Genomic DNA, 13,539 nt, shown 5'->3' with positions numbered 1-13,539 from the left:
TGTCTTTATTGTTAGCTTTATCGTTAGCACTTTCTCTTGGGTCGAGGGCGCCTCTTTGGGTCGCGTCTAGTACTTGGAGGCCTTGCTCTTTTCTCCGTATTTCTCCTCCAGTGCTTTCTGCAAGTTCATGTTCATGGCGTTTTTCCGGTGCCACCGACCTGCAGAGAACAGGGCAGGAGCCAGCATGGGTCACCCGGGGCCCACACTCTTCCAGGCCCCCCACTGCACCCAGAGCTCCCTCTGCGGCTCTGGTTTCTCTCTGCACCTGGGGCCAGCCCATCCCCCCAGCTCCCACATACCCAGATCGTCCGTCTTCCTGCCGTGCCAGTGCTCGATGTCCCTCACGGATTTCTCAATGACATCGGGGGTATAGGAGGCCTTCATGAGGCTCTTCATCTCCTCGGAGGCCCCTGTGCAACCCCAGGAAGAAATCCCCAGAAGCCACAAGTCAACGCAGGTCCAGGTCGGGCGCTCTGGGGTTCATACCTGGGGTGTGAGTTTCCCCCTAGAGCCGTGATCGGCAAACTGCGGCTCGCGAGCCACATGCGGCTCTTTGGCCCCTTGAGTGTGGCTCTTCCTAAGCCTTAGGAGTACCCTAATTAAGTTAATAACAATGTACCTACCTATATAGTTTAAGTTTAAAAAATTTGGCTCTCAAAAGAAATTTCAATCGTTGTCCTGTTGATGTTTGGCTCTGTTGACTAATGAGTTTGCCCACCACTGGGCTGGGGGGTGGATTGTGGGAGGGTAGGGGAGTGGGGAGGGTAAGGCAGAGGATGGCAGGCCTGGGTTCAAGCCCCAGCTCCATCATTTATGGACAGTGTGGCCTCAGACACGTTTTTAACCTCTCAGACCTTTGGTCTCTTCCTCTATTTAAAGGAGGGAAATGATCTTGCATGGGGAAGATCACATTATTGGAAATTGATCGAAGCCTATGGCATGTGGCAATTTGCCCCTGTATTTTCACAAAATGTAGCTCTATGTGGAAAGTTAAAACGCACACGAGGAAACAAGGTACCACGAAAAAGAGTCAGCAGGAACATCAAACAGGGGATCAAATCCCAAAAGATAGCAAGGATATTTGAATAACCAGCCACAGAATACAAAATCAGTCTATTTAATGTTTGGAGTCATGAGAGGGAATAAAAGTCTAAGCAAAGAATAAGAAAGTAGCCGGAAAGAGCAGGTTAGCAAAAGAAGCAAATGGAAATTCAGAAATGACACATACAATCATTTAAAATTCAATGAATAATAAGAGGCCTGGGGTTTGTTTTGAAATAAACCAGCACAGATGGCAGAAAGGCAGGACGAGCCTGGCGGTGAATGACGTGAACGCGGTCCCAGGCTGCCAGTTCAGATCCCAGCGGTGACCATGCCTAGCAACGTGGCCTTCAGCAAGTTGTCTAGCCTTTCCACGCCTCATTTTTTTTCTATCTTAAAAGAAGGGGGCAGAGGGAATATAGCACTCACTCTATAGAGCTCTTGTACAACTGGAAATACATTTAACATAAAGCAGTGCCTGGCACATGCTACATGCTATGCATAAACGTAGCTGTTGTTATTACTAAAAAGAAGCCCCAAAGAATCTATAAGCGAATTACTAGAATTACTAGGTGAGCTGAGTAAGGCTTCTGGATATAAGATTAGTGCACAGAAATTAAAAGTACCTCTGTGCATTTAAGCAGGAAAGTTAGAGAAGGTGACTTAAAAAAGATACCATTTGTAATAAACAGCAAAAAAAAAATGCTCGTCTAATAAATCTAACAAAAGCTGCATAATTTTATAGATTAAAAAATTAGAAAATGTTATTGGCAGATATTGAAGAAAGGTTTGAATTGATGTGTCTGAATACCGTATTCATGAGTTGGAAAACTCATTCTCATAGCACTGACATCGGCCCCTAAACTGAGCTGTAGGTTCAAGGTACTTGCAACAAAAGCTCAACAGAGCTTTTCGTGGAAACTGGCAATCTGAGTCTAGAATTTGTATGAAAGAGTAAATGACCTAGGATAGCCAAGACACTGCTGGTGGTGGTGGTATAAGAAATGGGGGGAGGGAGATTACCCAACCCGATATCAGACTACTAATAATACCTTGGAAATAAAAAGTGTAACATTAGACCAAGGGGCAGAAGAGAGAGCCTGGAAGATGATCCGGGCTCTTAGGAAACCCGATGGGTGCCAGCCATCGCACTGCAGGTCACTGGGGGGACAGGCGGGACTGTTCAATCAGAGGGCCTGAGGCAACAGGTAACCCACACAAAGGAGGCATTAAAATGACTTCCTGCTTCACACTAAACACAGAAATCAACTCCAGGTGGTTAAAGGCTTAAATGTGAACCGAAAAACTAAATATCGTTAGGAGATTATAGAAAATCCTACCGTCCTGACTCAGCAGGTCATAGGGTTTCATCAACCTGCCCTTCACCCCAAATCCATTCATCAGCCTAGGCTGCCCGCTCCACCTCACACAAATGCCCAGAGTCCTGCCACACCAGACCTTCCCCGGGAGCTCCCTGGGCCACCATTGCACAGGGGTGCCCTCCAGGGTAGAGCCACACACCAGCCTGCTGCCTGACCAGCCGCCACCCTCTGTCCCAGTCACCTCCTCACTGCTCTCTGTTTCCCTCCAGCTCCCCACCTCTCAGCACAGCAATCAGAACAACCCTTTCACCTCAGTCAGACAGGGCCCTTCTCCAGCTTACAGACCCTCCCGGGCTTCCCTCTCACTGAGACAGAAGATCTTCCATGGCCTTCTCCCCCTCCTCCCCCATTTCCTCCCCTTACTCCTTCCAGCTACAGGGGCCTCGCCCACCGGGAACAGCAAGGGCAGAGGCCAACCTGGAGGGTGGAGATGGAGAGGGTGCCCGGGGGAGCACCCTGACAGCTAAGGGTGACACCCGAATTCGCGGCACTTGCCAATTTCTGGAGTATAAGGCCTACCATAGCCAGTGGTAAGACGGCACTGTGCTACCCCTCAGTCAGTCCAGGAAGATTTCACAATTGAATCTTAGGAGCGGCTACTACGACGACGCACAATGGTGTTTTGCTCAGACGGGATGATGGGTACACAGACTTTCTTTACACTATTCTCTGACAGTTCTGTAGACATTCCTGCATGAGGTTGCATGTAAGAAGTACTGGGTGGCCATGACCAGTTTGGCTCAGTGGATAGAGCATCGGCCTGCGGACGAAGGGTCCCAGGTTCGATTCCGGTCAAGGGCATGTACCTCGGTTGCGGGCACATCCCCAATAGGGGCTGTGCAGGAGGCAGCTGATCGATGTTTCTAACTCTCTATCCTTCTCCCTTCCTCTCTGTAAAAATCAATAAAATATATTTTTTTAAAAAAGAATAAGTAGTACTGGGAGGGTGATGCTTGTTAAAGGGACCCGTGGAAGGCTGACTGCTGAGGCCCCAGAACACAGGACAATCTGAGCTGTCTTCTCTCTCCCCTCCCCCAGCACCACCCCTTCTCTAAGCTCCAAGGAAAACCCAGAAAGTTGCCCTGGCTGTCCGGTTCCTCGGGTAACGGGGATCTGAGCCAGGTGAGGAGCTGTGCCGGCTCCCGGGACAGGGAGAGGGCCTGGAGCGAGGCAGGAGGAGGGGAGAGGGCCAGAAAAACTTGACTTTTTGGACTGAGGCAGAACTGGACCGTGGGGGCAGCCAGAAGCCTGGGTGCTGGCCATGGACCCCTATCGGAGCAGTTCAGTAGATGCTTGGGCACAGGGTCATAGGGAGGGAGGGGACCCAGGGCTCAGGGAAGACTCTGGGGCTCAGAGGCAGCAGAAACACCTGGATTTGAGCTTCCGATGCACTGCCTACCGCTGAGAGGTCCTGGGCAAACTGTTTCCGGCCTGTCTGTGAAAGGGAGCCAGCAGCACCCCCTGTACCGAATGGCCCAGGGCGGACCCATTTCCCCCGGCAGCGCCACCAGCAGGTCCGGGAAGGAAAAGCACCAGCCTGCCGGCTACTGAGCGCTCACTGCCTGTCACTGGCCAAGCGCCTTAGGAGTCCTGCCCACCCAGGGAGGCCAAGCGCCTTCAGAGTCCTGCCCACCCAGGGAGGCCACGTTACCGTGTTGTCCCCATCGGACCAAGAAGGTGATGGCGGAGGCTCAGAGAGGTTAAAGGTCCTACGTGAGGCCACACCCAGCACGTTGCTGAGCTGAGCTTTGAACCAGAAACCTGGTGTCACTGCGACCAAAGATGCCCAGGCCGGGGGTGCCTGGGTCTTGGCAGTTTAGGACGCTAGAGGTGTTTGGGGGAGGGAGGAGCTAACAGCCAACTGGGATGGATGACTTGCACGGGGAGGGCAGGCTTGCCAGGGCCCTGGACGGCCGGCAAAGAGCAGACCGCGGCGGCCGGGAATGAGTACCCCCGGGATGTATCCTGGGGTCGGGTCCATGGAGGCCCAGGAAGAGGTAGACATCCCAGAGGCCTTCCCTGCCCCTTGGGGACCGTGGGTGTTCACGGCCCCCACCCTTGCCCTTTGACCTGACCTTGAAACAAGTTTGACCGCATGTTATAGCCCAGATCGTAGTAGTCGGAGAAGATGGAGGCGATTTCCGCGGGACTCTGGCGCCTGCTGGGCCATGAGCTTGCCCTCTTCTGGCCCTCGACGGCCTCACCAATGGCATTTCGAGCCTGAGCAGGGAGGGACGGAGAGGAGACACGGGATGGAGAAGCAGGTCCAGCTTCTCTATTTCCCCTTTAGCTCCCCTGACCCTGCCCTCACCACGCCTGCTCCCCCCTTAGCCTGCAGCCCTCAACCAACCCGCAGGGCTGTGGAGCTGATGCCGAAGGCCCCTCCTCCCTCTCATCCACCCCACCTCCCACCCGGGGGGACATCAGAGATGACGGTGGCCATAAACCTCTTCCTGCCCTGAGCACCGACTGTGTGCCTCGTCGGGAGAGGTCTCTCTAAGGTGACATTTCTCCTGCCGTTTTAGAAATGAGGAAGCGGGGGCTCAGGATGGGGACTTGCCGCCCACACTGCTGGGGACAGAGCCTGGCTGGCCTCCTGGGATCGAGGCATCACCATAGGCAGCTCTAGGAGGCTCCTCTGATTGCATGGAAACCAACCCTGCCTTGTACCAAAGTGGAAACTGAGGCCCAGAATGGTCAAGCCCAGGCCTAGGAGCCAGGAAGCCTGGATTTGAGTCCCAATTCAGCCACAGGGGTAGGCTCCCTGCTCCGTAAGATGACAAAGGAAGGGGGCCCGGCCCACAGCCTGGTGAGCCTGGATCTTCCATTAGCTCAGTACGGCCCTGGGCAGATCATAGCACTTTTTGAGCCTTGGTTTTACCATCTGTTAAAAAGGAAGCAATCGCCAGGCCGGTGTGGCTTAATGCTTGAGCGTCAACCCATGAACCAGGAGGTCATGGTTCGAATCCCGGTCAGGGCACTTGCCCATGTTGTGAGCTTGATCCCCAGTAGGGGTCGTGCAGGAGGCAGCCGATCAAGGATTCTCTCTCATCATTGATGCTTCTCTCTCCCTCTCCCTTCCTCTCTTAGAAATCAATAAACATTTATTAAATTTTAAAAAAGCAGCAACAGCTCCTGCCCAGCCTACCGCACGATGTAGTTGCTAGGAGTGTTGAGAAGGTGGCTTTGAAAATGTCTCAGAATGCCAAAGCAGGAAAAGCCCTTAGTGCCTGGCCGGAAAATGGCAGATGAATTTTATCTCAACTTTCAATGGGTCAGTAATAACTCCCCCAAATGGTGTGTGTGTGGGGGGGGTGGGAGGGAGGGAGAGAGAGAGAGGTGCCAGCATTGATTAATGATGTCTGCCATGCACCAGACCAGGGGCGCTGTGGGATGCACGCCAGGTATTTGCCAGCGGGACCCAGTCCAACTGCTTCACTTTACAGGTGTAGCGACGAAAGCCCAGAGAGGGGAAGGAACTTATTCAAAGCCACCCAGCACTCCTGGCAGAGCCGGGACTCAAACCCAAGTCTCCTGATTCCCCATCAGAGCTGTCTATTCAATGCTGTCCCCTTTGGATCCGTGTGAGTTAAAAGTCTCTAATTCAAACCTAAGACTTATTTCTGCAGCGTCTTTGAGGACTTGGGCTCCAGAATCTGCTGGCCCATTTCGGGTGCTCATCCTACACAGCTGGGTACGTTTGATGATCTTTCCTAGCCCTGCCCGAGCCTGGGGCCCCTTTCCCTTAAGATGGGGATAATGGGAGCTTTCTGAGTTGTTGTATGTGAAGCGTTTACACAGTGCACGGGGCCTGGCACATAGTAAGTGCTCAGTAAACACTGCTTCCTGGTGACATCATTACAGGAACTCTGTTCTCAAAGTAGGCTCCTTTGGGGTCTCGTTATAAGTCTCCCTGAACCACCCTCCTGCCGCCCTGGGCCTCCTGGGCCCGTGCTGGCACCTGCTCCTCGGAGACCAGCTGGTCCACCACGTCACTCCCAAACTTGTGGCGAATGTTGTCAGGGATGACGCTGCTCGTCTGGCCCTCGGCCCCGGAGTTGGGGCCTTCCTTCAGCCCCTCGCATGGCTGAGCCCCCTCTTGGAAAGTGACCCTGCTCTCCCTTGGGGAGACTCTGTTGTCCCCCTTCTTCATGGACCCAGGCCGTGAGTCCATCCCAGGGGAGTCCTTGCTGATGGCTGAGCATGGAGACCGTATCCCCTCCGGGTAGGCCTGCCCCTGGGGGCTGCCTTGGGGGCTCCCTTCTTGGTTCAGGGAGGCCTGCGGGGAGACTGGAGTCTGGCCCTTGAACTTGGAGGTCTCCACGGGGCTGTGGGCAGTTCTCCTGGGGTCCGTGTCCTGCTGGCCTTCCTTGCTATTCAGATGGGCCCTGGTCAAAGTGGTTGTACCTGAAAAGAGGGAAGAGGGAGGGAGGGTGGGAGAGAGAGAAGGAGACAGCAGACAAACGCAGAGTGGGAGGCAGGACGGGAGACAGCAGTGGGGCCGGGGGGGGGGGGGGGGGGCACAGACAGCCCCAGAGGCCCCAGAGCCGCAGAGCAGAAAAAGGGGCGGGAACAGAGAGGTCAGGGAGCCAGGAGCATGGGTGAGAAATGTGGAAAGAGACAAAGAGAGAAGGTCGTTCAGCTGCCAGCCTCCCACGGGACAGGGTCGTCCCACGTGGATTTTGACCATGGGGGCCGCAGCCCTGGCAGCTGGCACAGGGCATTACTTGGCTTGGCCAAGTCCCAAGGCTGGCGGCTGGCATGGACCAGAGCTGGGTCTGGGCCCCGGTCTTTGTTCCCCATTCTGAGCTGCTCCCCAACCCGCACTTCCCTCCTCTGTTCTCTGGGCTAATCGGGCGTTCTCAGCCCAACCTAGTGTCACCCCTGCTCACACTGCACCTCTCACCTCCCTCCTCTCCTCCCCATTCCTGCTCTGACTCCCAGTCCCAGGGGTCTCCTGCTCCCAGCCTGTGATGTCTCCTCTTCATCCTCTTCTCCCATCTCCACGACAACCTGGGATGTCCCACCTCCCAGCATTTGCCCAGCCGGGTTCTGCCACCTAGAAGCCCCCCCCCCCCACTCCTCCCTCAAAATTCTACCATTCCTTTCGCTGCAGCCTCAGCCACCCCAAGCTGCCAACCTGCGGGACCAGCTCCCTCCTCTCAACTTCACAACCCTGTCCCCAGCATGCTCCGCCAATCTCCACCCCCCCCACCCCCCATTTCTCATTCTGGGGTTCCCTTTCTCCATCCCTGGGAGCTCCAAACCCTCTTGTTTCTCCTCCTGGTGGGGGAGGCAGTCATGAAGGTGGGGTCCACAGTGAGTCAGTCCTGGACACCCCCCAGCACCCACCGGAGAGCCCTGTGCGTCAGAAGTAGGTGGAGTCCCTCGTGAGTGAGGGGACGAGCAGGTGGCTGTGGGGGCCTCAGACCCTGAGTAATACTGCACTCAAGTCTAAGAGGAGGCCAGGCGCCTCCCCTCCCCTCCTTTCCCATCCCCAAGGAGCAGGCAGCTCAGCCAGGGCCACCTCCGGGGAAACCAAGGCTTCCAGGATGGGGATGGCGGCCCTTCTGGAAAGGAGTGGAGGCAGAGAGCACTCAGCACCCACCCGTCAACCGCGGCCCCTCCTCCTGCTCACGGGGAGATTGAGGCCTGGTGCAGGGGTATCCCTTCCCCTCTTTTTTCCTTCTGTCTTCAAGGAATGCCCAAGGAGGCCAGGCCCCACAGAGGGTCTGGAGGCCAGAGCAAGGCCGAGGGAGAGGAAGGGGTGGTCCCTGCTGCCCCTGGGGAGTTCCTCTCAAAGCCCTGGGTTTGCACTGAGTGTCCCCAGTCCGGTCCGTGCGTCCCTGCTCGGCCCGTCCTACCTGCTCGATGGCTCAGCTCCATGGTGTCTTATTCCAAACTTAATCCTGTAGACAAAGAAACAACCTGTCAGTCGTCTCAGATCTCACAGAGGCTTCGTGAGAGCGGAACAGGGAGACCCGTGACCATGTGCCCAGCCTCCAACCAGAGGCTCCTCCAGGCCGCTGCTTCCAGTGCTCCCTGGCACTCGGGGGGTCCCCTGCCCCATCCACCCATCGCCCCTGGCACTGGGCCTGCCCTCTGGACCCCTGCGGGCTCTACTCTTTCTAGAAGCCCTGATGCCCCTCTACCAGCGAGTGCCCAAGGCCTTCCTCGGGCAGCCTGAGACCTAGGCTCCTCCTCCTCCTCCTCCCCCCGCATCTGCACCACCAACACTCCCCTGGCTGTGGGTGCTGCCCCAGGTTCCCCATGCTGGCGACTATTTGCCTCCCTGCAAATAGGATTTTGTCCATTTGCCCTGGCTGGTTTGGCTCAGTGGATAGAGTGTCAGCCTGCAGACTGAAGGGTCCTGGGTTCGATTCCAGTCAAGGGCACATGCCTGGGTTGTGGGCTCAGTCCCCAGCAGGGGGCATGCAGGAGGCAGCCTATTAATGATTCTCTCTCATCATTGATGTTTCTCCCTCTATCCCTCCCCCTTCCTCTCTGAAATCAATAAAAATATCTTTAAAAAAAGATGTTGTCCATTTTTCCAGCTGGTCATTCAAGCTCACACGAAGGGAACCAACTTGGCCGACGTGGAGGGGAGCCGAGAGCAGGACCCCACTCCGGTATCTTTCCTCCCAAGACAGGCCTCCGGGCTGAATTGGGGGGTCGGCTCCGGCATCTTCAAAAGCCTCTGCACCTTTTAGGTTTGTGTTCCGTTTTCCGAGGTGACCTTTTCCTAATTCATATTCTCTTATTTTATCACGGATTTTTTTTTTAGAGGTTTTCATGAATTTTTAAATAAAGCAATTTATGATATAACCGATGTTTAGTCCAGCTGGAAGGGATCTTTGAGATACGCTAATTTAGCTGCTTCATTTTATCGATAAAGACACTGCTGCCCAGGGGAGGAGAGAGGAGAGAGACTTGTCTGAGGTCACCCAGCAAGTTGTTCTGCTGGCAAGCTCAGAGCAGTTTAAGAACTGGATTGATTGTATCATCTTGAAAAACCACTAAGCAAAACGCCTTATTAATTTTTTACTTAATTGCTTGGTGATTGTGCAGGTTCTGAGGTAACTGCCAATGATCCCAACACCCCCCCTTCTCTCCCCCCGCCCCGTATTCGCACACTGTGCAAAATGCCCCCTTAAATGTGGACTGGACCTAGCAACTCGCTTCAGATCCAAAGAATATGACGGAAGTGAGGGAATGTCGCTTCCAAATTAGACCAGCGGCTTTTGTCTCGTTCGCACCCTTTCTCCGGCTCTCCTTGGCTTGCCCGCTCTGATGGAAGCAGCTGCCCTATGGAGAGGCTCAGGTGTGAGGAACAGAGGACCTCTGGCCAACAGCCCGGAAGGAAGGGAGACCCTTCGTCCAGCAGGATTCAACAAGTAACTCATCGAATCCCGCCACCTGAGCGGTCCTTCCCCAGTTGAGCCTTGATATGAGGACACAGCCCAGCTGACATGTTAATTACAGCCTGTGGGAGACGCTGAGCCAGGGGACCCAGCCACGCCACACCCAGAATCCTGCCCCTGAGAAACTGTGAGGTTAATAATCTGTCTGTTTGGGGTTTTTTTTAAACACATGGTTTTATGCTGCTGAGCTTTGTGGTGATTTATTATGCAACAATAGCTAACTAATATTTTGGTACCAGGGATGGGGTGCTGCTGTAACAAATACCTAAATATGTGGGAGTGGCTTTGGAACCAAGCAGTAGGTGGGGCCTGGGAGGATTCTGAGGAACATGAGAGACCAGGCCGAGATCGTGTTAAACGGGCTAGTCGTAGAAACCTGGACGTGAGGATGCTGCCTCTGAAGGCACAAAGGGGAGTGAGGGGCGTGTTACTAGGACCTTGTTGTGTAGTGACAGACACTCAGGGGCCCCTCAGCAGTTCTGTGGGAGGCAGGGCCTGTGACTGATGAGCGGGTGACCTAACAAAGGAGATTGCCAAACAAAGCATGGGCGGGGCCTCCTGGTTCCTTCTTGCTGCGCACAGTGGAAGGTGAAAGAGAAGGATTGAAGAAAGAACTGTTAAGGGAAAATGAGGCTGGACTTAATAGTTTGAAAATTCTCATCCTCTCCAAATGCCCAAAGATGCTAAAATTAAGAAAGGCCTGGGGGGGGGGGGGGGAGACATCTGTAATACTGTCAACAATAAAATAGAACTTTTTTAAAAAAGAGAAAGGAAAGGCTTCAGAGCGCTGTCAGGAAAATTTAACCAAGAGGGTGACTGTACAACCTTTAGTTAAAACCTTCGAAAGATGAAAGAATCAGAGTATTATTCAGACACACAATGGGCCCTTCACAGAGATAAAAATATGCCTCACAGACGCTCTTCATGAAATAATAGGTCCTCTAGGAAGCTTAAGGGTGCTCTCTCTCAGCAGGAGTGCCAATGTCATAGTTTTTGGGAAAACTATATCGGCAAAAATACTGTCAGCGTGGGGTGAAAGGGACAGAGACAGGACAAAATAAGAGAAACCAGTGGACTTCCTAATTCTACCGACAGAAATGGTCTGAAAAAGCCACTCAGCGGCAAACACGCACTACCTCTTTTTTTTTTTTTTTTTTTTTTTTAAGGGAAACTTAGAGAGTGGAAGCAAAGATCCATAGGGCAGAGCTGAGAGCCATGGAGAATCATTTCCATGCCTTGAAACCTAGTAAAGAGAGTCCAACATTTGCCTGACTGGATTTCAGAACTGCTATGGACCAGTGACTCTGTGTTTCCATTTTCCTCCTATTTGAAGAGGAATGTCTGCAGCTCTTATCCTCTGCCTGTCACACCATTGTACGCCAGGTGTGTTCAGGGCATATAACTTAGTTCCACAGACCCACTGATGGAGGACTGAACTCAAGAAACAGCACCTGCCCGACTGGTGTGGCTCAGTGGTTGAGCAACGGACCCATGAACCAAGATGTCATAGTTCAATTTCCAGTCAGGGCACATGCCAGGGTTGTGGGCTTGATCCCAGGTTGGAGGGCGTGCAGGAGGCAGCTGATTGATGATTCTCTCTCATCATTGATGTTTCTATTTCTCTCTCCCTCTCCCTTCCTCTCTCTGAATAAAAGTAAAACACATGCCCCATCAAACGCATCTGTGACCTGCAGGTAAAGAGTTCGAGACCCTGAAGACTACTGTATTAGCATGTCTTGTTTTAGAAAAAGAAACAGCACCTGAAGAGCCTCATCCACACCTGGGCCTGATTTATAGAAACAGATTCTAGACATTAAGGGGATGCTGCAATGAGATGAGATGTTTGGAGATCTTGGGAGGGGATGAACGTATATGGCATGAGGAAGGGACGTATATCATGGAGGGTGAGACGGGGCAGTTGACATGGCTCCAGTGTGCCCTATTCCTTGGTATTAATTCCACCGACCGTTCTATCTGTGGGCTGGACTTACTGACGTACTCCTACCAAATAGAATATGACAAAAGTGATGGGATGCCAGTTCCGAGATGAGATGATAAAAGACTGACTGTCTTGTTCACACTCTCTCTGGCTCTTCTTGGCTCCGTCACTCTGACAAAAGCAACTTCCGTGTGATGAGCCGCCCTCTGGAGAGGCCCGCAGGGCAGGAAACGGAGGGTGGCCAACAGCGCATGAGGAACTGAGGCTCTCAGTTCAACCTCCTATCACGAGAGGGGCTTTGGAAAGGGGTCCTTCTTTAGTTGAGCCTTGCGATGAGACTGAAGCCCCAGCCAACAGCTTAATCACAGCCTCTGAGAGACCCTGAGACCGAGGACCCATTGAAGCTGCACCTGAACTCCTGGCCCACAGAAACTGGGAGAATATTGTGGTCTTAAGCCACTAAGTGTTGGGCGATTTGTTATGCAGTCTAGTAGGTTGAACTCGGTGAGGTGTTCAGAGGAAGTATTAACTCACCTTCTGTCACAGATGGAGAAACTGGGGCCCAGGAAAGAAATAGGACCTCACCCAGTGGTGTTGAAAACAAGCCCACATCTTCTATGTCCTTCAAGGGAGTTTTCTGCTCATGTCCTCACTCCCCATCCCCAGCCACCCACCCGAGTGCCCACAGCAGCGTCCCATCTGCCCCAATGGCACCCCCAGTCCACAGCTGTGTGGCCTCACTGCAGGTTCTGACCTGAAGAGAAGGTCCCAAGAGATGTTGGTGAAGAAGGGAGGGAGAGAAGGTCCAGGTGCAGGCTGGGCAGTCTTCACTCACAAGCAACTCTGAATGGGAGAAGGGAGGTGAAATCTGGGTCGTGCCAGACCCCCAGCCCCCTTGGCAGGTGCCTGTCTGACCTTTCCACTCTCTGTTATAACGTCAGAAAACACGTGAACCGCTCTGGTGTGTGCTGAAGCCAGGAGTGAAGATCTGCACTGCGCAGCTGCTGAAGACCAATGGGTGGTTGCTAGGGAGCGGCCCTGCCCTGCTGTTCATTGGAGTCTCCATGGCGACCACTATACACAGGGCTCTGTTACCTCAGAGGGCAGATAGGCCAACCCTAGGGGACAGAGGCCATGGAAAGCCAGTGCTGAGGGACGAAATATCCCCCGGGCACCCACCATGTGCCAGGCTGGGTACCATGGCATGGGAAGGAAGTTTGGGGATCACACAGGATTAAGCAGAGAGTGATTAGTTCTCTCCAGGGAAAGAAGGCTGGGCTCACAGAAGGGCCGTGTGAGCTGGATTTTGAAAGATGCAGAGGAGTTCAACAGTTTAGAAGGGACTCAAATATGAAAGGCATGGATGTGTTTATGAGCATACATGTAGGTCCAGGGGAGAGGGGAGGGAAAGATGCACTGAACTGTCTGAGCTGGATGTGAAGGAGTCAAGAACCAAGGAATAAACTTAGGGCAGGGCTGGGACAGTGGGAGTCTACTCTCCTCCTCTCGAAACAGAAGGGCTTCAGAAGATTACATGAGGCTGGGACTTGCACAGTTGGTGCCAGAGGCTCCATTCTGTCTCGCTGCTACTCAGCAGGGGTGGGGGTATAAGGGACACCTCCCGCATGCCCAGCCTTTCAGGGTCTCCCCAGGAGGCAGAGAGCACTGTGGTTAAACTTGGGGTCCCAGAGTCTGGGCTTGCCACTTTTTAGAAAGAGTGGCTTTGTCCATGTTCTTTTTAAAAATATATAAATAT

The 13,539-nt window shown here is 53.4% G+C and overlaps 1 protein-coding gene across 1 annotated transcript; it reads right to left on the bottom strand.

Annotated features, from left to right (window-relative positions):
• CIMIP4 (ciliary microtubule inner protein 4) lies at nt 1-8,339 on the bottom strand. Its single transcript, XM_059680904.1, has 5 exons — nt 8,288-8,339; nt 6,385-6,830; nt 4,499-4,643; nt 300-410; nt 1-158 (listed from the first exon to the last, which is right to left on the bottom strand). The coding sequence occupies exons 1-5, from the start codon at nt 8,307-8,309 to the stop codon at nt 67-69; spliced, it is 816 nt and encodes a 271-aa protein (XP_059536887.1). The 5' UTR covers nt 8,310-8,339; the 3' UTR covers nt 1-66.
• Between the last annotated feature and the right edge of the window lie 5,200 nt (nt 8,340-13,539).

Source organism: Myotis daubentonii, chromosome 2 (assembly GCF_963259705.1).
Source record: "Myotis daubentonii chromosome 2, mMyoDau2.1, whole genome shotgun sequence".
Taxonomy (NCBI): Eukaryota; Metazoa; Chordata; class Mammalia; order Chiroptera; family Vespertilionidae; genus Myotis; species Myotis daubentonii.
This window is presented reverse-complemented; position numbering and strand designations above follow the sequence as displayed.